The following is a 22,351-nucleotide window of genomic DNA, read 5'->3' on the forward strand; positions in this document are numbered from 1 at the left end:
GTGATGGCTCAGCTGATTTCTTTTTTTTTTAATATTTATTTATTTTTATTTATTACATTTATTTATTGTGTGTGTGTGTCCAGCTCAGCCCACCTGGGGGCGGGGCTGGCTGGCATGTGGTGCTGGGGGATTGAACCGTGGTCCCTGTGCTTTGCCAAGCTTGTTTCAAGTAGGTGCTTTAGACCACTGAGCCATCTCACCAGCCCCCTCAGCTGATTTCTTTGGAAAGCAGTATGAGGAACAGCAGCAGTGCAAAGATGCAGACATTCACGTGGAAACGCTAGGGGTCAATCAGAAAGCATCTTTCATACCGAGTTCCTTGTCATCTTGTAAGATGAAGGCAGATTTTGGTTGAGCGCCAAGCCCAGAAGACGCATGAAAGACTTGCAGATTTGGGCAATAAGGAACATACTGTTCAAATAAGATTGAGACTGAGCCTGAAAAGCTCTCTCCGTGTAGAGACAAAGCTGGTGAAGCCACACAGGAGACTTTAACATTGTTTGTTGCACATGCTATGCTTTGTGTCTAGTTGTCTCCCCCTCCCCAAACCCTAATGCAGTCTTGGGGTGGGGACTTCTAGAGTTTGAGATTAATTCACGATCAAGGCTGGGATTATGGGTCTTAGTACTGCTGGGATTATGGGTGTGAGTGCTACACACAGCCGGGGGAAGACAGCCTGAACGCAACTTAAGGGAGACAGACTTGCTCTCTGCAGCCATCATTGCCGCTACTCCTTCCTTTTGCTTTTGCTGTTTTGCTGCTTTCTGCTGCTGAGAACTGCTGCCCTCGGCAGCATGTGCCGCTCTGCCTTGGAGCCAGCTGAGTAGAGACTGAAACCTCCAGTAACTGTGAACTAAATCAATCTTTCCTTCCTTCATTTTGGGTGTCGAGTATTTGTCCCAGCAACAAGAAAAAAGTAACTGAGACAGCATATAGAAATGAATGTGAATTTGACCTGTCATGTAAATGCCTATGTGAAAGGAAAATAGCACAAGATCAACCAACCGGAAGCGTCCAACAGTTTTACAACTACAGATTTTCCAGTGGCATAGAATAAATAAGACAATTGCATATCTGTAGGTAATTAACTGTTGTGTTTGCGCTCCTTCTGTTTCTGTCCTATAAAATCTTGTCCGACTCACTTTCCTACTCACCAGGACAAAATACCTGACACTCAAGACTTAGAGGAGGGGTTTATTGTGGCTCACGTTTTGGAAATTTCAGTCCACAGCATGGTCCACAGCATGGTGGAAAGGGCTTGGGTGAGGAAAGATGAGGGGAGATAGATAGATAGATAGATAGATAGATAGATAGATAGATAGATAGAGACAGAGAGACAGACAAAGACAAAGACAGAGACAGAGACAGAGAGACAGAGAGAGACAGGGAGAGAGGTGTGCCCTACCAAGACGTACCCTCAGTGATCCACCTCTCCCTAACAGACCTCCATTCTTACTACCAAGCCAGCTGTAGTGCTCTGTAATCCACTCACCTTACAGAAGCCTTGCCTCAGAGCACATTGGCTTGGAGAGGTCCTCCAGATATAAACCTTAACAGCTTTCCCTGTGGGTCCCCTTTTGTGCGGTCCCCATACAACTTCTAGTTTGGAACTGCCCAATTCAACAATCATTGTGGAAATCACTTCTCTTAAATTATGCTGTGCCTCAGTTTATCTAACAGTGCTTAACTCTACCAGGCTGTACTAAGCTTGTGGCACTGGTGGAGAAGGGAGTGTGGTCCTCAGACACAGAACAGGGACTTGGAGCTGACCAGTGTCCCTGTATAGTGACCACCTGTGAAGATACCCTCCCCTCCTTGTGCGATAACTAACCCTTCCCTGCACGGAACCCTTCCAGAGATAGCATCTGGGGCAGATTTCTCATGAGAGGCATTTTCCTCCATACCCGCCAGAGTGAGGCTTCACACAGAGAAACACAGGCCTGTTCTAGTAGGAGCAAGGCACACGCTGAGACCACCACATGGCCGGGGCAGTCAACACTGGCGTGAATCCTGTTGTATGTGTGGAAACAGATTCTGGGAAAATTATCTTTTTTTTTTTTTTGCATCTTACCTTTTCATTGTTCTGCTTGTGGTACCAGAGCTGAAGCTTGCGAATATTTTCCAAACTTTCTTAGGCATAGTAAGAAGTTGCCAGTAGAAGGTGCTAGAGGGACACTATAGGAGGAAGGATTTCTCTCTCTCTCTCTCTTAGGGAAGGGTCTACAGGGTGATTAGGGTCTCACTACTAATTTTCTTCTAACTCTTGAGATAGACTTCTCCCTCTACCTGCCATTCCTTGGAAAAGGGGGCACTTTGAATGAGCTACATGACAAACCCTTTATATACATAATTTTTATTTTTTATTTTGAGGAAGATCTTCTATGTCATTAAGTTACTAGAGGAGGATAAAAGATATATTCTTCCCACTATTATACTTGACAACCCATGGAAAGATATTTGTTGGGAGCGGCTGAAGCTGGAAGGTAATTACTTGTGCAGGCCAAAGCCAGCCCAGGAACACGGGACTCCTCGAAGCATGTAACAAGCCATGGCAGCTTCTTAACTGACTGCTGGGCAGGGAGGCTGAAACTGACATCCACCTCTCCAGGGTGCAAATAAACTCTGCTGTTCTCGGGCAGTTCTCCTCCTCCTGACAGAGGGAGAGGACCTCCTCCTGACCCAGTTGTCTATCTTTTTCTCATTCTCATCATGTTCCTACCCAGGTTACACTGAGAGCCTGACAAGCCCCTGCAGATGTTGGCTTATATACCGTATGACCCTGTGCTTGTTCTGTGTGGTTTTTTGATTTTTTTGTTTTGGATACAGAGTCTCGCTAGACAGTTCAGACTCATAGTGATCCTCCTGTCTCAGCCTCCCCAGCACTGGGATTACAGGTGTGCGCCACCTTGCCTGGTTTTGGGGCTGGCACAGTGCTCCTGGCCATGGTGGATTGAATTTGGGACCTTGCGCTTGCCAGGCAGGTGCTTAAGCCACTGAGCTATCTCTCCAGTCCTATTCCTTTTTTTTTTTTTTTTTTGCAGAACCAGGGATTGAATCTATTCTGTTTTTTTGAGACAGGTTCTCACTTTATAATGCAGTCTGGTCTTGTGGTCTTGAACTATGTAGCCCAGCCTGGCCTTGAACTCTCAGCAATCCTCCTGCCTCAGCCTCCCAAGTGCTGGAATGATAGGTGTGCAGCACCACACCAAGTCCTGTGTTTGTTTGGATGAAGAATCCTCTCAGAGTTGTAGTCAATAGATATCTACGTGTGTCTCTGAGTTATTTTGTGCTTTTCATCTGCAGAAACAACCAACCAAGATGAGGGCTACTGTATTGATCCAGGTGACTGAACCTCACTAACAAAAGGAGGTCAGGTTGATGTATCAAGGAGAGTATGTTTCAAAGATAGGCAATTCTTTGGGAATATTTCTTTGGCTCAGTCCTCATTCACTGGAAAAAAAATCAATAAAGACAAGATAGTTCAATATTCCCTCTGCACGTGAATGAAGATTTGCTTCATGCATCAACTCTCCACACTGGCAGGTGACAAGGGAATATGGAATGGGTAGCAGAAGGATTTCTTTCATGGCAGCCACTTATACAAGCGGCACTTTAGCAGTTGTTTTAACTTTCCTCCTTCCCATCTTCCTCTCCTGATGACCACCGGTGGTCTATCAATGAGCGTGACTTCACAGTCATTGTCACACAAGTTATGATAATAGTCTAATATCTCATTGGATGTATGTGGCTTCTGGATTAAGGACACTGACTTTTGTCTGGACAGAAGAAAAGGAGGGATAGCAGGCGTGAGCTGTGGCTGACGCCTGATTCCTTCTGCAGACTCACTCTTCTCTCATTATTCCTCGTCCCTGTGCTGTGTTTGGCTGCCCTATGGGGACTACCGCAGCTAGACATCCTAGTTTGTATCTTCCAGCTGGGTTCAGCCAATAGGGAGCCCCAAGAAGAGACCAGAAGGAGGACATCAAGTGACACTTGAATATTCATTCCCCAGCTTCCTCCCCATAGTGTCACAAGCTGGTTGCATGTTTGAGCCTGAGATCAGAGGTCCCATGAGGCATCTATTTCTAAAGCATCCTCCCTCCCAGCAGCGGCTCCTTCTCTTCACCTTTTCAGGTCTATGATGGCAACAAAGACACAACAGTAAAAGGCCTGGGACACTGTGGTAACCCCTTTGCTCTTGACCGTTCTCATTCTTTTACATCCATTATCCTCTGACTAACCCATCTTCCAGTTACTCAGCTGAGGTGAGCCCCTTGTTTGCACTGAGAGCCTGAACAATAAGGAAGAAGTTCATGGTCATGGTGCACCTTCGTCTCCCATGGTGTGGCCATGCTGAAATACTTGGGCCTACATTACCCTGAAGGTTCTTCTATCATCCAGGCTGGAACGAAGATGTGGACCAGCCATTGAACAGCAGGCCTTGGATGGAGATTCTCTCATTGAACTCCTTTTCTACGTCATGTCCTGCCTTCCCCTTATGTACAGAAATCTGAGTATTAGGAGAAAGGACAAAGTCTTTATTACCAGTACTTGAATGTTTCCTTTTTTCCATAGAGACAAGTTCAGCTGCTCCCAAGCTTTCCTATGTGTTATTATCAGGTGACAGAGTACGTAGGGGTGTGGAGACATGATAATTCATGGGTGGGAAAATAATTTGGTGTCCCAGTCCATAAGGTTCTTCAGTTACAGTGTTTAGGTACTCAGCAGGGACTAAGGATCATGGAAAAATGGATTTAGCATAGAGGAGAAAGCCTCCATACCAAAGAGCTATAAATGGCCCCAGGTACACTATCCAAGCCAGGTAGGGGGCATGGGCACCACTATGTGTTATTACAATAGTGTCTTTCGTCTTCTCCCCAATGTATTCTTTCACAGAGAAGATCCCAATCTTCTGGACATTTTTCAACAAGGATCTGGAACTCTCAGGCATGCAGCCTTGAATGCTGAATGTGGCAGAGATCCCACCTAAATGGTGAAGACAGTGATGGAAGACACCTAAATCCTCCGACTCAGGCATCCAACCCCTAGCCCTCCTACCTGAGACACAGAAGTCCAAGCCCCAGCTTTTCCTCTCTCAAACCAAGAGCACAGGGCCCTGAACCTGATCCCTCAGATTCAGTGTTCTAGGCTCTGGCTTCTTCCTCCTCTCATCTAGGAGTTCAAGCATGAACTCTTCTGCCTAAGAACAGGAGTCCTGGTGCCAGCCCCTCATACTTGAGCCCCAGGGGCCCAAGCTCCCAACCTTCTTTCAGAACTGGGGTCAAAGCCCTATCCCTTTCTTCTTCAGACCCAGGAGTCCTGACTCCTGTATTACTCCTTCAGACCTAGAAGCCAAGGATGGCACCTCTTAGCTCATACCAAAGGACCTAAGTCCCAGCCATGAACTAGGGATCTATAATGTAGCCTCTATTCCTTGAGGACCAGGTGTTCAGGTCCCTACCCCACTACCTCAACCCACACTTCCAGTCACCAGTCCTTCTTTCCTCAAAGCCAGGTGTCCAGCCTCCGTTCATTTTCTTTGAGGCCCACAGGTCCAGGCTATAGTTTCTCTTTCCTCAGACACAGGGGATTAGGCCTGATCCTGTCTTGCCTCAGATAGAAGAGTCCAGGGCTCAACCCTTCCTCCCTCAGACGTAGGGATTCAGATCTCAAACCCCTTCTCCCTCAGACCCAGGGGTACAGGCCTCATCCCATAACTAGAAGCCCAGGCTGCAGCCCTTCATCCCTCAGACTCAGGAATTAAAGCTCCTGACTCTCCTCTTTCAGAACCACAGGTCCAGGCCCCAGAACTTCCTTCAGCAGATACAGAATTCCTGTCCTCTAGCTTCTCCTCCCTCAGACCTAGGAGGTCAAATACCTATCTGACCTCTTTCACACCCAAGAACCCAGACCCTTAACCTCATCTTCAGACCTAGGAGTCTAAATCCAGGCCCTCCTTCCTCAGATGTAGAAGCGAAGACACTAACTTTTCTTTCTTAATGGTATGTTCAGGTCCCTAGACACATTCCTCTCCCATGATATGGTCCTGGATTCCATCCCCCTGGTCCCTGGGATCCACTCACCTCCACGAGTATCAATGTCTCCTTTGTAGCAGTGAGTCGTTTCGTTAGGGCAGGTGATTTGGGTGGAATCATGTGCGCAGGACCCCCCGAACTGCACACAGACGGGGCACTGCAGTTCTCCTAGGACAGGGGCAGCTGGGAGACAGAGAGGAGGTTGGGTGTTCATCTCTACTCACAGCTGAAAACAACTGCTTGAGCCCCAAGTGACTGTGTTTCTTCTTCTCCCATTTACCTGGCCTGGAGAGGGAGCTCAGCAGGACGCTGGTGTCGCTGGCAGTGTTGCACAGGTTGGAGGAGCAGAACTGGGCGTAGGAGGCGACCAGTATTCCAGGGAAGTTCGAGTAAGTGGAGACAGCTGGAGCACTCTGTGTGCTGGGATAACTGCAGCCTTTGCTCCCCAAAAGTAGCGATTTCTGCCCTGGGGCTGGGATGAAAGAGTGAAAGAAAGCTGGGCTCATGGAGGGGAAGCTCTGAGGCCAGCTGGGGCTTTAGAGCCAAGGGCTTGCACCCGCGATGCTCCCCCTGCCCTGCCGCTTCTTAGAGCTTCCTGAAATACTTTAGCTCGCTGAGCCTTCCCGGAGCACCTGCTGTGCACTCGCAGCTCTTGCCCTTCCCCTTTCCTGTCTTCTTTTCCCTCTTCTGGGCTCTTATCTGCGTTCGCATTGTTGACTCCTTTTGGTCTGTCTTTCTTCCCACGTCCCCACTAGCATACAAAGCTTCCATCAGGGAGCACAACAGGCTCCACAGTACCTAAACTGGGGCCCAGAAGCCGTTTTCCAAAAGGACCAGATCCCAAGGGCCCCGAGGACCCAGCACTGTGGGGACTTCTTTGCAAAGCTACCCAAGTAGACCCTCACCCCCACCCAGCAACGGAGGCACTATCATCGCAAATGCTTTGCCCCCACTTTGCATTAGAGGAAATCAAGTGGCAGGGAAGGATGGAGCTGGATTGAGATCTCTAGACGTAAGGAGAAATGGGCAGGGAGTTCAGGGCGCAGTCCGGGGGCGCCGCCCTCTTTCCACCCACGCACCTGGGTCTATGAGCAGCAGCGTCTCCTGACACACCTCCCCAGGATTGCAGACCTGCTGTGAATTTGCCTCCCATTCCACCGGTTCTTCAGCCAAGTTTCTCTTTATCTTCAACATGCTCCCCCGATGACAGGTCACAATACCTGGGAGAGAAAATCCTCAGAGTCTTCGGGAGCCAGGGAATCCGCCACAGAGTTGCCTCCAGGACCCAGGCCAGGGAACGCGATCACACTGCGAATCACGCTCCGTGTTACCTGGCTGTGGAGCGCCTCACTCTCACATTTAGAAGGAATGCAGAAGTCGCAGCTTCTGCGTCCCAATCCTGTTCACCTTCTTTCCTCCTGCGCACAAGCAGGGGCCATTTCTCATGGGCCTTCCAGGAAAGCAGCTTCTCCGTACCAAATAGTAAGTAATGATAATATTGCAAGTATAGTCTCTTAGTAATATTGGTGTAATGGTAGCAAGGGTACGGGTGACATCATCAACTGTGATCAATAATCTATATATAGTCTTTGTCTTAGTGGGTGGGACAGGATGACCCACCCCTAATGAGATCGTAGGAAATCTGAAAACAGTGATACCAATAATCCAAAGCCTCCACGCATCCCCTAGGGAAGTATGTAAAACTAGAGGGCTATTCATTTTTAACCTAAACGCGTGACAAAATTCCGACTCTGCTTCCCCTTCTCCTAAAGCCTGATCTTTGCTCTCCTTGCCCCACCCCTACTTTCTTCTTCCCCATCTTGGTCAATAGCAGCTCCTTTCCTCCAGTTGCTCAAACAGAAATATTACATTCATTCTCGACAGTTTTTCCGCTCACACCATGTTGCATCCGTCAGGAAATCCTGTGGGTATGTGCTGCAAAATATCAGAACCAGACTATTTGCCACCGTATCTACCTGCTTCCTTCCAGGTCCAAGACCTCAGGGGCTCTCCCTTGCCCCCTCGGTAGTCTCCTTGTCCCCCTCTAAGCCACTCTGTTATCCCTCGTCCTGTTTCTTAACCAGCAGCCAGAGATCCTCTTTAAAGCAAAATCAGCCAGCAGGTCCTCTGCTCGAAAGGTTCCTATAAATCCCCCAAGCCACTCAGTATAAAATCCCCCAGCCCCGGCCTCACCATTCACGTGCTCTACTCTCTCTTGCTCAGAGCTCCATCTATGCTGTCTTTGGGGCTAGGGATGCAGCACAGCATCAGGGAACAAGTGGAGAATAGGGCCTTCCAGGGGGATTGAGTGCTGCTCAGAGGAAAGGGGTCTGGGAAGCTGTGGCTGAAGAGCTCAGACTGTGCACAAGGGGGCGTGGCAGTAGCCCGCACTGCAGGAGAATCAAGGCCTTGAGTGGCCTACTGAAGAACTAGTGAGCGCTCCGGTGAGAAGGAAGGAAGGGTCGGAGCAGTGACTTCCACCTCAGGACCTCTGCATACATTCCCCTCCTTGAGTGTCTAGAACAATCCGCTCTGCACCCCCAGTGCTACAAGCTTTGTAAATAATAAAAACGATGAGGTGTCTAACACTCAGCTGATCCTGAGACTCAAAAGCTGGTTCACTGGCGGAGCAGGGGCAGGAGCCCTCATCTCTCTGATTCAGACCCTAGGTTCTTAACCGCTGTGTTCTGGCTTTCTTCACAGAAACCAGTGTCCAATGTCTTAGGGGGTGTGCAAAAGCTCATATATCCCAACTCCTTAGTTCACCTTCAAATTGGGGTGCTCTTGTGGCCCACATGGGGCAGTTTGTGTTTGGTACTTAGACCTCTCCCACCCATGTGCCTTGGGGAGCCCTTATGTCATCATGAAGTGAATGGTCTTCTCTCTTGCTCCTATTCCCTGACGTCTCTCTGTATTCCAAGGTTCTAATGCCTGTTTTGCTGGTGCCCACTGAATATTTGTTAACCTGGTGAGCTGAACTTAGCCAGTGAATGCAAAGAGTTCTCTAAGGTATGGCTTCAATACTGAAAGCTAATAGAATATTGATGTATACTAAGGACATTTATTTTTAGCACAGTCGTTGTGCTTTGTGTGACATGTACATGGTTTGTGTATACAGTCGTGTGGAAGCTGGTGTGGTGTGTGAGGGGTGCATGAGTGGTGTATGTGTGTAATGATACAGTCTGTGTGGCGTGTAAGCAATGTGTTATGTGTGTTTGGCATGGTGGGTATTCTGCATATCTGTGTTTTGCTTGTGTATGGTGTATGCGGTATGTAGTTTATGTCTTGTGTATTATGCATCGAGTGCTCTGTGTGGGATTTATGAGGTTTAAAGCATATGTGTGTTTTATGAGGCATACATGTGGTATGTGATGTGCAGTGTGTATGAGGCATAGTACGATGTGAACTTAGGCTGCTTATGTTTGTTGTTTTGTGTGTGCTGTGTGTTTCTAAAATGCCTTGTAGGTAATGATCATTGCCTTGTCTCAGAGATGAGGGCCTGACTCTTAGAACCAACATTAAACAGCAAGAAAGAAAAGGTCCTAGACTCTGTCCCTCCACCAGACTTCCATTGCCCCGCCTTTGGGAGATGTTCACCCCCTCAGCCTGGCTTTGCAAGTGCGTGACAAAATCAATCTCACCCTCCCTGGTCCATTATTCTGGACCAATATCCATTCCCACACACCACGTGGCTTTTTCACTCCTTTGCCTGGCCCCTGTGGGTTGTTCTGCATGGGGTAGCTCTTCCTTCCTCCTCCACCCCCTTGTGGACTGCTGGGAAAACTTGTAATCACCCTCAATCCCAGAAATACCACAGCCCAGTCCCAGACCATCCTGTTGGGCCAATGTCACACATAGGTGAGGAACACTCCTTGGAACCAGTGGCCTGACCTCAACTTCAGGCCTTTGCACTGGTAGTTCCCTGTCAATGAGCTTTTCTTCTCCTACCAGAAAACCACTGCTCATCTTTAAGGCATGGTCTACAGGCCGTGGTCCACATCTTGGTGAAGCCCTGGGATATTGTGATTTTCTTCCAAGCCACATGGTCTCCTATGTCACAGCTCTGAGCCTTGGTGTCTCCCAAACCTTCCCAGGAGCACTTGAGGCAGGGGAGGATCTGACTAATTGGAGGGCTTCATTGGTGACTGTGGGACCCAGTGCAATCTTACTTCACCCCTCTGTCCAGGGTACTTATCCCAAGACTGCCTTGGGCTACACAGCAAGAAAACACTCACTGAGCCGATCCAGGCACTTTCCTTCTGTGCTGTTAAGCCAGCAATAAGCATCTATATTACCTGAGGTTGTGACACGGGTATGAGGTCTTTTGGTGTCTAGTGACAAGCATCATCTTCCCTACAGCCACAGTCCGATTCTCCCGTGTAGAACTCACCTGTTTTAGACTCACAGTCCTCACTCAAATTCACAGACCCGACTATCTGGGTCCCATTGAGCAGGTTGCAGCCTGACTGGGGCAGACAGCCCTGCACTCTTAGGTTGGTGGCAAGCCTCTCTGCAAAAGAAGGCCAGGGAAACAGGGATGCTGACCTGGTGGATCATCCAGTTCTTAGAGGGAAGACCAATTCCGGGAAGCCCACCCTCCTTTGAGTCCTATCCCTCCCTCAGTTACCCTTACTACACAGGGACTCTACTCTCACTTCCCAGTGATCCCGTTCCTGACCCCATAGGACCTGTGTCCAGGGTTACCTTCTCTGAGCCTGACCACTCCATTGTAGCAGTGCGTATATCCTGCTGGACAGATCTGTTGTGGTGGGTTTTCTGGACAGTCATCTTTGGACAAGCAGAGCGGGCACAGCAGGGTCCCTGGGACTGGTGAGGGGTCAGAGTGAGGGGCACCGAGAAGGCTCTGATTAGGATCACATGCTTGCCTCCCACCAGGCCAGGCTGGTCCAAATCACCAACCTGCTCAGTTGCCACCCACCCCCCTCACACATGCGCTACTGGAGCTCACTCATGCAGGTCCAGCTGCAGGGACCTAGGCACGTGTGACTAGCCGGGCTGAGCGCAAGAGCGGTGCTCAGAAAACCCGGAAACAGTGGAAGAGGGGTCTCCTGAGGTTGGATCCAGAGAGCTTTGGCAAAGGGTAGCAGAGGATGCCCTGGAAGAAACCACCGGCTCCCCCACAAGTTTACTAAGTAGTCAAGGTAGATAAGATGTTCTCTTCACAAAACATTCCACAGGCTAAAAACAAAACATTGCCCCAAACTCTAACAGATTGGAAAAGAAAATGTCACAGTCCAGTTTCCTTTCAGAAGAGGAAATAGAAACAGTTCCTATGAGGTGTTACTGGACTGGACCTAACAGTATAGGAAGGACTGTGCAGAAAGAGCATGTTAGTATCATGGCCAGAGTTGGAATTGGGAGCTCCAGAACTGTTGGGGAAAGTTGGACAGAGAGGACTGAGGGGAGTGTGGGTACAGCAGTGGGTGGGAGGGAGTGTGAGTGAAGACTAATGGAACAGGGAAGGAGCCTGAGAAAAAGCAGCCAAGGGAGCAATCGGGATCAGAAAGGGGTGCAGCTAGTGGGCTAGCAGAGCTACTATGCAACAAGAGAGTGTCTGCCGGGCTGGGGCGATAGCTCAGTAGCACAGTGCCTGCCCAGCAAAGCAGAGGTCATAAGTTCAATTCCCATTACCATAGAGAGAGAGAGAGAGAGAGAGAGAGAGAGAGAGAGAGAGAGAGAGAGAATAACTAGCCCATGTTATTCTCATAGTGAATGGTGACCCCTCACTTCAACCCCTCAGCCTTGGCCTTCCTCTCGCTGTGCCACTCCCTGTCTTCCTGTCCTGCCTACCTCTAGCACCTGTAGAAGGAGGCATGGTCCAGAAAGTCTCTGTGGTGGACAGGTCATTGCAGAAGTCCCTGTGGCGGCACACGTGGGTGTAGGAGACAACAGATAGCCCAGGGCCTGTCCTGTGCCAGGTGACTCGCGGCTCTTGGTCCTCTGCCTTAGTGCAGCCCTTGGTGAGCACCACATCTACTTGGGCTCCTGGATGGAAACACAGAGGCAGGTTCAGGTTTGGGTGGCGCTCAGAGCTCTAGATCCTACAGAGAATTTTGGTATCATGCAGTGGATGAGATGCTGGAAAGCCGCAGACTGGGCCCACCAAGTGCTGCAGGGGCAGAGCGTGGCGCTTCAGCAGCCCTTCTCACCATTCACGATGAGAACCACTGTCTCTTGACACCCCTCGCCGATGGCACAGATCTCCCAGCCGGTTGTCCAGTATAGTGGAAGAGTTGACACATCTCTTATGGTTTCTAGTGCTCCCCTCTTGCACTCCAAGGGCTGCACATCTAGGATGCAAACAGCAAATACAGTGGAGCAGGTTTCTGTACCCGATCTCTTGGGAACTCTGCGGCCAGGTCAGCTGCTCCTTCACAGGGAGCCACAAGCTGACTGCTCTGAGCCAGCCTGTAGGTGCAGGAGGCCAGAGACCCAGATGTGAGTGACTCCGGCTCGTGTCCTCCGTGTTCCGCACTCGCCAGGGAAACAGACTGAAACACCAAGTGTGAGAGCTTGCGTATCTCATTCTGCTCTGTCACAGAAGCTCTAAGGATTAGGACACAGACAGATGAGGGAACTGGGTCCCGGAGAGGGAAGACCATGGAAGCCGGCACCCCCTTTTGTCTTCATTCTCTGCCCTGACCTCACTATCTTGCAAGCCTTCTTTGGAGCTACCCTGACACTCCAGCTGTCAGCTGTGTGCCAGTCTGGCCCCATGAGGTAGGTAAGTGGGGACTTCTCACCCAGAGTCTCCGTGTAATTCCCCTTCCATGTCAACCCTAAAGTCCCATCCATTGTTTCTCTTTCTTTCGTGTATAGCAAGGCTATTGGGGGTGCTCCAGGACTTTAGGGATGAAAGAGGATGGCAGAGCAAAGGGAGTGGCCAAGGCAAGTGGGCGGAGAATAGAAGCGATCACTCAGTATTACAGCAGGTGAATGGGTCTGCGATGACAGCTGCACAAAGTCACATTCAAAGCTGCTGCACACCCCCGACTTTCCCATTCCCCTTCTCTGAGCATGGACAAGCCACTCTAATTTAGTTGGTGCAGGATCACTTAAAGTGCTACCAGTGAGACCCCGTCCTGTAGATGAGTCCCCTGGGCCCCACTTCCTCCCTCTCCCTCCTTCACACAGACCCCTTCTGACAGCTCACGGCCCTGAAACCCAGGGGACCGTCACTGTGCAAGTGCCTGAATGAGAAACAGACATCTGCCTTAGCCGGGGCCGCTGGCTTTGGCAAGTTCCATACTGTGAAGCAACGTCTTCTCCAACCCTGCGGTGCAGCCCACAGCCTGTTTTTCTTCTGTAGAACTCACCTGACTTAGGATTGCAGTTCTCACTCACATCCATGGACCCGATTTTCTGGGTCCCATTGAGCAGGTTGCAGCCTGGCTGGGGCAGACAGCCCTGCACGCTCAGGATGGTGGCAATGCCCTCTGAGAAAAGAAGGCCAGGGGAGCAGACAGAGATGCTGACCTAGTGGGTCATCCAACTCTCAGAGGGAAGGCCAATTCTGGGAAGCTAGGCCCACCCTCCTCCGAGTCCTGTGTCCTCCCTCAGTTTACCCTTACTACACAGGGACTCCACTCTCACTTCCCAGTGGTCCCGTTCCTGTCCCCACAGGAGCCCAGTGTCCAGGGTTACCTCCCCTGAGCTTGAGCACTCCGTTGTAGCAGTGCGTATATCCTGCTGGGCAGATCTGTTGTGGTGGGTTTTCTGGACAGCCATCTTTAGACGAGCAGAGCGGGCACAGCAGGGTCCCTGGGACTAGAGAAGGGACAGAGTGAGGGGCATGGAGAAGGCTCTGGATCTGGAGCAGGTGCTTCCCCCTTCCTTGGCTATTCTGGTTCAGATAATGCCATCTGCTCGGCCCCCACCCCCTCGCATTCATGTTCCACTATACTGCTTCTCATGCAGGTCCAGCTGCAGAGAATTAGGGATGTATGACTAGGGAGAGAGTACAGCCAGAAGCGGGTGTGGGCTCCCGAGGGACACCTGGGGCTGGGCGCAGGAGCGGTGCTGGGAAGCCAGGCGGCAGAGGGAAGGGGTCTTGTGAGGCTGGACCCATGCAGCCTTGGCCAAGGAAGGGAGAAGTTGCCCTGGAAGAAACCACTGGCTCCTCCCCCACCGTGAGTCCTGCTAAGCGATTAATATAGATAGGGCGCCCTGTTCACAAAATACTCCAGAAGAGGAAAGCACAAAAGTGTCCCAAACTCTATGTAACCCTGTGTTGGGACAGAGGAACATTACAGGCCAGAGCCTTTAGGAAGAGGAAGGAGAAACACCCTCCATGAGCTATTACGGAAGCAAACCCCGCAGTTCAGGAAGAAGGAGTGTGCAGAATGTCCAGATGAAGATGGTGACCAGAGGCTGACTCGGGCTTTAGTAGCAGAAAAACCAAGCAAGTTTGGTGCCCAGGGATGTGGGATGAGGCTGGTCAGGGGAGAACTGAGGCACATGTGGGCAGCACCATGGGAGGTGGGGAGGAGGCAGTGAGGAAGAGATGGCAAGTGGCAGACGAGGAAGGATCTCGGGAAGAAAGTGGCGAGGAAGCAGCCAGAGCAGGATGTAAGCTGTAAGCTGGCGAGGCTGCTGCTGTTCAGCAAGAGGAGGCCTGGAAACAGCCCTTGTGCACCCAGCCAACCCCTCAGCCTGGTCCCCTTTCCCCTGCCACCCCTGCCCTCTCCTCCTCCTCCTCCAGAATTCCTGCTCCACACCTGTGGCAGAGGGTGGGCCCCCAAGAGGGGCTGTGGTGGACAGGTCGTTGCAGAAGTCCCTGTGGCGGCACACCTGGCTGTAGGAGATGATGGAGAGCCCGGGGCCTGCCCTGTGCTCAGTGATTCGGGCCTCATGGTCCTCTTCTTCAGTGCAGCCCTTAGTGAGGATTATGGAAACTTGGGGTCCTGGATGGAGAGAGGGTGGCAGGCAGGGTTGGAATCAGGGCTTCAGGGATCCAGAGGGAGGTTTGACATGGTGAGTGGAGGGAGATGCTAGATCCAAAGGGACTGTACCCCAACGAGGCTGCACCTGTTTAGGGTGGGCTTTAGCTCTGGGGACTGTGGAAGGGACCACTAGAGTCCTCACTGGGTGCCGGGGGAGGTGTCAGTCAGATGCAACAGCTCCTAGCAAAGAGAAGGCTCCACTCACCGTTCTTTACGAGCATCAGCGTTTCTCGGCAACCCTCGCCCCTCTCACAGGTTGTGTCAGTAGCTGTCCACCTGAGGGGCAGCTCCGATATGTTCCTCACGGTCTCTATGAAGCCCCACTGGCAGTCCAGCGTCTGCAAACCTGTGAGACAAGGAAGCAAGTCCATCTGAGCAGCTTTCCTCCTTAGACCTCCAGAGAAAGCTTCTTCTCGACTGGAGTCCTCTTGCAAAGGGCAGCAAGAAGATGACTCCCAGAAGTCCAGCCCTGGCTTGAAGTGCCCTTGAGGCTCTCTTGCTAGGAAACGCACCCCTTTTGTGCTCACAATGTGAAGGCAGCCCAGGATAGGGGTTGCAGGGGAAAGCCAGCCCTCAGATAAGGTCAAGGCCTCACTCTCTACAACTTGAGAGGCTTAGATGTCAGTGACTCATCCTGTCTCAGCCTGAGGCCTCCAGGCCCTCTCCCTCAGACCCGGAATCTGGACCCTCGGGTGTCTTCACAAGTAGAAATGAAGTTATCTTGACCCCCGGGAGCCCACGCTTCCATACCCCTACTCTTTTCTTCCTTGACCCAGCTTTGTGTGCCCCATGCCATTTCAGTGTGTGTGGGGGGGTGCAATTTCCTCACATCATAGCACCCTTCTGGCACTGGGGATCCCAACTGTCCCCTGCTCTGAGGACACTGTCCAGTCTGCAGTGGCTTTTCTCCATTTATCTTCCCTGGCCTCTGCCGTGTCTCCCACTGGTCTACCTCTCTATCTATCTTTCCTCTGTCTACTGGCTCTCTTTTTATTCCCCTTTCCATGACCCTCAAGCTCACTCCTTCTAGTACAATACAGTCCATGGAGTCCCTCCTGAGCTGGAGCCAAGATTTGATATGAGCAGGGAGAGGTCACGGAGGCCCAATATCTGTGAAGAATTAAGGTATCTCTGGACAATGCAGATTTTTTTTTTTGCCAAAGAGATATTGGAGAGGTGGTATACGAGAATGACAGAGACCATGACGAAGTGGCTCTGAGCAGGATTCCCGTCAACCAATTGCCTTTTCATGTCTACTTGTGAGTTTGTCCAAGGCCTAGGCTCGTGTCTGGAGATGGGGAGTGGACTCACAGTCACTGGGCCCACTGAGGTCCTTAATGGTGGGTGAAGCCATGAGGCCTCAAAGGACAAGACAGGACAGGGCCACCGCAAAGGACACCTGGCTCCAACCTCGATGAGCTAGACAAAGCCTGTAGCTGAATACTTCTCACTCCTGAGGTGAAGGCCTTCCTGGAGATAACATAGTTCTCTGAAACTGAAATGTATCACTCGGAGAAGTCCTTGAGTGGATTCCCGAGTCCTGTTTGGAGTAGGGCGTTTTCTTCAGTATCCGCTTCCTGTATTTCAAAAGCTAATAAACATGGGCCCGCTCAGAGAAGTTTTTTGTGTAAAACTGGGAAAATCTCAAAGTCTGTGAGAAGATTTTTGATCCTCCTGGAGCCCTGAAATCATACGATTTTTCTCATTCATTTAAACCATTGCCATTCACCGATTTGGGAGATGGTGGGCCTGATCAGTCCTCAACTGAAAGCAAGCGTTAACATTCAATTATTTGTCCTGTATTGCATCACTATATCTGTTAATCTGAACAACAGATTTCGTGATAAAAATAGATAATAGAACAACCAGTGTGAATTAGCTGTTCTTGTTTTGAAAATCTGTAAGATATGTATTGTTGTATGTTACCCTGTTTCTGCTATTTGTTTTTGCTTTTTTTTTTTTTTTTTTGCTTTTGTTTCTACTCTTCAAAATAAAAGAAAATTTTGTAAAGCTAAGGGATACTATGAATGCAATACTGGAAAACTAGCTTTGCAAAACAAAAATGCCCATAAGTGTGTATTCACTTTTGTCGTTGAATCCTCCTGTACATCTGATTTTTACACTACTGGAGGTTCAACCCATTCCTCAAACTTCCCCATATTGGCAGTCAGCTCCCCAAGTCCACGCAAATCATCGCCGTGGTAGCCATGAGAGAGGAATAAGGGTGACTGCAGGGGCAAGAGGCAGATGTGTATGCGAGCAGGCAGAGGCGGGAGACGGAGGGCTAGGACAGCAGCAGAGCGGGAAGAGAAGCGCGTGGGTCACCGCAGCCATACACTTGATTGTGCCATGCGTGCACGCTGTGTTTTTATTGGTGTTTCCAAATTAACATCTACCACTCAGGCAGGGGAGTGTTTCTCTCATCTTCTACTGGGTGCCTACTACCTGCGTGCCACAGAGTCCACTGCTACGGGGTAGCTGATGACTCCTCTGCCGACTCACTATTTCCTGCCTGAATTCCATGACCTGCACATCCATGATCAAAGGAGCAAATCCATTTCCGAGGCTGCTCCTGGGAAAGCTATTGCCACGCTGGGTCCTCCATAGTAGGGGAGCAACCAATGGGCGCTGGAGACAGCGTCCCCAAGGACACAGATTGAAAAGCAAATCAGAGTGCTTGCTGGTCGCGTCTACTCTCTCCTTGAAGCTGTTAGGATTACAGCGATAGAGGGGGACACGGAGATGAGGCACTGAGAGGGTTGGACAGTGTTCTTGGGGAAACACCCGCCTCCATCTCAACTCACTTCCCCTCTAGACTTCACTCTGTCCTGTGATGCTTCTACGTGAAATGCTCCAAGACAGTCTCCAACTGTCAGGAGTGTGAAAACCTGGCTGCATAAAGTGACCAACCGTCCCCAGGGAGTTTACGTAATTCTTCCCTCTGTCAAACCCAAAGCCATGTTGGGCATGGTAGGGCATGCCTGTGTTCCCAGCTGGGAGGCTGAAGCAGGAGGATCCTTGTGAGTTTGAGACCAGGCTGGGCTACGAAGTAAGCTCAAGCCCAGCCTGAACTGAATAAGGAAATCCAGTCTCCAACAGACCAAAAACAAAACAAAACAGCCACAAAGTCACATTTATTTTTATCTCTGATTTTCTTTCCTGTGTGGCAAGGCCACTGGGGTGCTCCAGAACTATGGGTGGAGATGGATAAGAGTGGTAGAGAGAATGCGAGTAGCCAGGAGAAGTGGAAGACCTGGGATTATCCAAACGCAGCAGGGTGTAGAAAAAGAAGTGTCAGAAATCAGTCACTCTGAGCATGGCAACCAGCAGGCGACTGCCCTGAGGGCTACTCGAAATCACACGTGAAGTCACTTTGCACATTGACCCCTGCTGCCCCCTGACCTGCACCTAGACAGCCCACTCTAATCTACTTGCTGCAGGATCATCTAAGATGCTACCTGTGGGATCCTGTCCTACACATCTGTCCTCTGCACCACACTCCCATTTTCTGTCCTTCACCTGGACACATCATGGGCCACACTGCCTTGTCATCCAGGGACTCAGTCTTCATGTACTGGAGCAATTTATAACCATCTATATGACTAAGGTGTGATGGATTTGATAGGAAGCTCTCCAACATCCCATACCCATCAGCCTCAGCTTCCCCAAGCTGCAGCGCAGTGCACGGCCTTGGTTTCCCAGGGGACTCACCTGATCGTGAAGCACACTTCTCACTCACATCTATGGGCCCAATTGTCTGGGTTCCGTTAAGCAGGTTGCAGCCTGGCTGGGGCATACAGCCCTGCACTCTCAGATTGGTGATGATGCGCCCTGAGGAAAGGACAGGGGTGCAATCAGAGATGTTGACCTACAGGAACAGGAACACCCACCCAGTTCTCAGCGTCAAGCTCATGTCTGGGGGTCCAGCCCACCATCCTCTGAGTCCCATTGCTCCCTCGGTTTAACGTGAGCCTGAAGACACTCACATCCCTGTTGCTAGAGCTCTTCGTGCCGTCCCACAGGACCCCAGAGTCCAGGCTTACCTCCTCGGAGCCTGAGCACTCCATCGTAGCAGTGAGTGGATCCTGCCGGGCAGATCTGCTGTGGGGCATTTTCTGAACAGACATCTTTAGAAAGGCAGACCGGGCACTTGAGGGTCCCTGGGACTAGAGAAGCGACAGACAGAGTGAGGGGCCCAGAGAAGCCTCTGGATTTGAAGCAGGTGCCTTCCTGCTACCTGCTTATGCTGGTGAAAACGAACGAACGAACCACAACAACAAAAAGTCCAACCTGTTCTGTCTCCAGCCCCATAAGCCTCCTTTTCCCTTCTCAAGCAGGAAATTAGGAATTTGTGGTTAGTAGGAGAGCAGGGGCCAGAGGAAATGGGACACCCATTATGACACCCCGGGCAGGCAAGAGTAGGAAGAGCTCTGAGAACCCCAGGAGGCAAGGGAAGAGCAGTCTGTAGAGCCTGGACAGAAGGGAAAGGATGCTCTGGGGAAAGCGAAGGCCCTGGCTTCTCCTGCAGGTGTCCTGTTTGCAGAATATTCCAGAGAACAAAAACATAAAGCATTGCCCCAAATGCTAGGTAATGCCAGGCTAAGATGGAGAAATGTCACAAGAAACAGAAGCAGCCGTGGTAATATCATATTGAGCCAAGCCCACTAGTACAGGAGGAATGACCACGCAAGATTCACATCCTGTCTGGACTGGAGATTTAACATCAGAAAAGTAAGTTTTATGCTCAGGGATATTGGAAGAAGCCAGTCCTGGGAGGCCTGAGGGGCACGTGGACAGCATGGGGGGAGCAGAGAGGAGTGAATGGGGAAGAGGCGAGAAGAGACAGACCAGGAAGGATCCCAGGAAGAGGGAGAAGCAAGCAGTGGAGTGAGGGCTCGGGCCAGGGAGCGAGCAAGGGCGTGGCTCAGCAAGCCAATGTCTGTAAATCAACGGCCCTTGTGCGCTCAGCCATGCCCTCAGCCTGGTCCCTTTCCTCTTGCCATCCCTCCCCTCTCCTCCTCCCCCAGCTTCCCTGGCTGGCACCTGTGGCAGAGGGCGGGCCCCCAAGAGGTTCTGTGTCAGACAAGTCATTGCAGAAGTCCCTGTGGCGGCACACCCGGGTGTAGGAGATGATGGAGAGCCCGGGGCCTGCCCTGTGCTCAGTGATTCGGGGCTCCTGGTCCTTTTCTTCAGTGCAGCCCTTGGTGAGAATCAAGGAAATCTGGGGTCCTGGATGGAGAGAGGATGGCAGGCAAGGTTGGAATCAGGGCTCCAACATCTTAGAGGGTCAGGATTGGCATGGTGACCTGTGTCAGTGGACTGTGCACTGGAAGGGTTGTACTGGGTGAGGGGCCTCTAGAATCCTCTAGGGATGCTGTGGGAAGCACTGAGCCCAGGCAACACCTCTTTCCCAGCAGGATCCCTTCTCACCATTTCGTATGAGCACCAGTGTTTCTTGGCAACCCTTGCCGATCTCACAGGTTTCCGTGGAAGTTGTCCACTCAAGGGGCAGTTCTGATGCATTCCTTACACCCTCTAAAGCACCCCGGTTACAGCTCAGCGCCTGCACACCTGGGACAGGGAGAGTAAACTCATCTAAGCACCTTTCCTTGTTAGACTTCCGGGGAAGTACTCTTCCCAGCTGGGATTTTCACTCACCAGGCAGCAAGAAGGTGGCCCCCAGGAAGGCCAGCAGTGGAGCAGGGCTCATGTCCAGCTGGTAACAAAAGTGCCCTACAAACCCTCTCACCAGGAAATGCATCCCTTTATACCTCACAATGCCGGGGCAGCCTGGGGAAAGGGTGTGTAATGGACCGCCCCCTCCAAGTAAAGGCAGGGCTCCACCCCCTGAGTGGTTACTGTGTGAAAGCTTGAGATATCTGGACCCAGAAGTCCCGGCTCCAGTGCTCTCCCCTAAGGTAGGGGCATCTGGGCCCCTAGATGCCCTCCAAACTAGAAATAAGAGTATTTGAGTGCTGAGGTCCTATTCTTTCAGACCGCTAGGCCTCTTTCTTCCTGTGCCCAGCTGTGTGGGTCCCCTTCCCCACGCTGTCTGAGAGTCATTCAGGAGGACAGTGTCTGCTTATTCTAGCCAACCTTTACCCCCTATCTGCCTATTAGTGCACTGTGCAAAGTGTAGGGACTTCTTTTTTTTTTTCTTTTGGCAGAACCGGGGATTGAACTCAGGCCCTTGCACTTGCCAGGGAAGCGCTTATTCCACTGAGCCATCTCCCGGGGACTTCTTGCTAGTTCCCTCTGACCTACTCTCTGTTCATCTCAGGCTCGCTGGTTCTTTTACCCCCTGCCTGTAATGCCTTTTTTTATTTGCCTTTTTGGGATTTTTAAGCCTTCTCTTGTCTTCTCTCTTCTCATCGCACATGGCCTGTGGAGTTTCACCTGGGAAGGAGTGGAGGTATGGTATAGGAAGGAGGGGCTAGCGGAGCCTGATGTCCATGAAGCCTAGGCTACTCCCTGACACTGCAAATTGTCTGTGCCACAAAGATATGGGAAAGGTGACACACCAGAAGAATGGCTTTTCACAAAATAATGTCTACAAGTGTTGACTTATTTTTCAACAGATCCTCGCAGCACATCTGATTTTAAGCTACCAAAAGTACATCAAGCAGTTCCCAAAGTTCCTCTATATTTATCATCCAAATATATGCAGACCATCTTCCTGGGGGGACATGAGACGAGAGAAAGAGAACAGACACCGGATATAGATACAGATATTACAAAAGCATTCAGGGTGGCAGGAGCTACCACAAGAGCCGAAGAGAAAGAGAAGTGACCATGTAATTCGCAACTACCTGTTCGTTTCTGCCATCTGCGTACATTGTATTCTTATTTGTGTTTGCAAATTTAATATTTGTCTTGGCGGGTAGGGACATGTTTTTCTTATCTCCCATGGTGCCTAAACTACCTACACTCTCTAGAGAGGATATTCAGTAAGTGACAGAGTGGGTGGGCATCAGGGAGGACCTTCCTGAGAGGGTGACATCTGAGTCACAAGCAGAATGAAAACTGCAAAGCCACTGTGGATGGACTGCAGAAGGAGCATTGGTGGCAGAGGGACGGCCAGGTGCAAACTCCTTGTGTTTGGCTCGAGCTTAGCATACGCAAGGGGGACAGAAAAGGTTGGCAGCTGGGCTGGTGTGTGTGACAGTGACAGGAGAGCTGAGCAGCAGGGCTGGCTGTGCCTGGCAGCACAGGCCTAAGGCACATTAAGGAAACGTTCTTGGGCGTCCTGCACATCTCATGTGACAACTGCCCGGGCTGAGACGGGTGGGTCTATGAAGCTACAAATCTAACTCTCCTGGGCTTACTCTCAGGCCCTACTCTAGACTCTTGATT

At 50.7% G+C, this 22,351-nt stretch overlaps 1 protein-coding gene across 1 annotated transcript; it reads right to left on the minus strand.

Annotated features, from left to right (window-relative positions):
- Positions 1–4,576: 4,576 nt before the first annotated feature.
- Cd177 (CD177 molecule) lies at positions 4,577–20,737 on the minus strand. The gene is made up of 17 exons (XM_023704602.1): positions 20,657–20,737; positions 20,429–20,569; positions 20,042–20,227; positions 19,042–19,164; positions 18,710–18,829; positions 15,204–15,344; positions 14,774–14,959; positions 13,701–13,823; positions 13,373–13,492; positions 12,206–12,346; positions 11,847–12,041; positions 10,740–10,862; positions 10,426–10,545; positions 7,115–7,255; positions 6,316–6,507; positions 6,084–6,218; positions 4,577–4,986 (listed from the first exon to the last, which is right to left on the minus strand). The coding sequence occupies exons 1-17, from the start codon at positions 20,706–20,708 to the stop codon at positions 4,739–4,741; spliced, it is 2,487 nt and encodes an 828-aa protein (XP_023560370.1). The 5' UTR covers positions 20,709–20,737; the 3' UTR covers positions 4,577–4,738.
- Positions 20,738–22,351: the final 1,614 nt, after the last annotated feature.

Source organism: Octodon degus, unplaced genomic scaffold (assembly GCF_000260255.1).
Source record: "Octodon degus isolate 3935 unplaced genomic scaffold, OctDeg1.0 scaffold00197, whole genome shotgun sequence".
NCBI lineage: Eukaryota > Metazoa > Chordata > Mammalia > Rodentia > Octodontidae > Octodon > Octodon degus.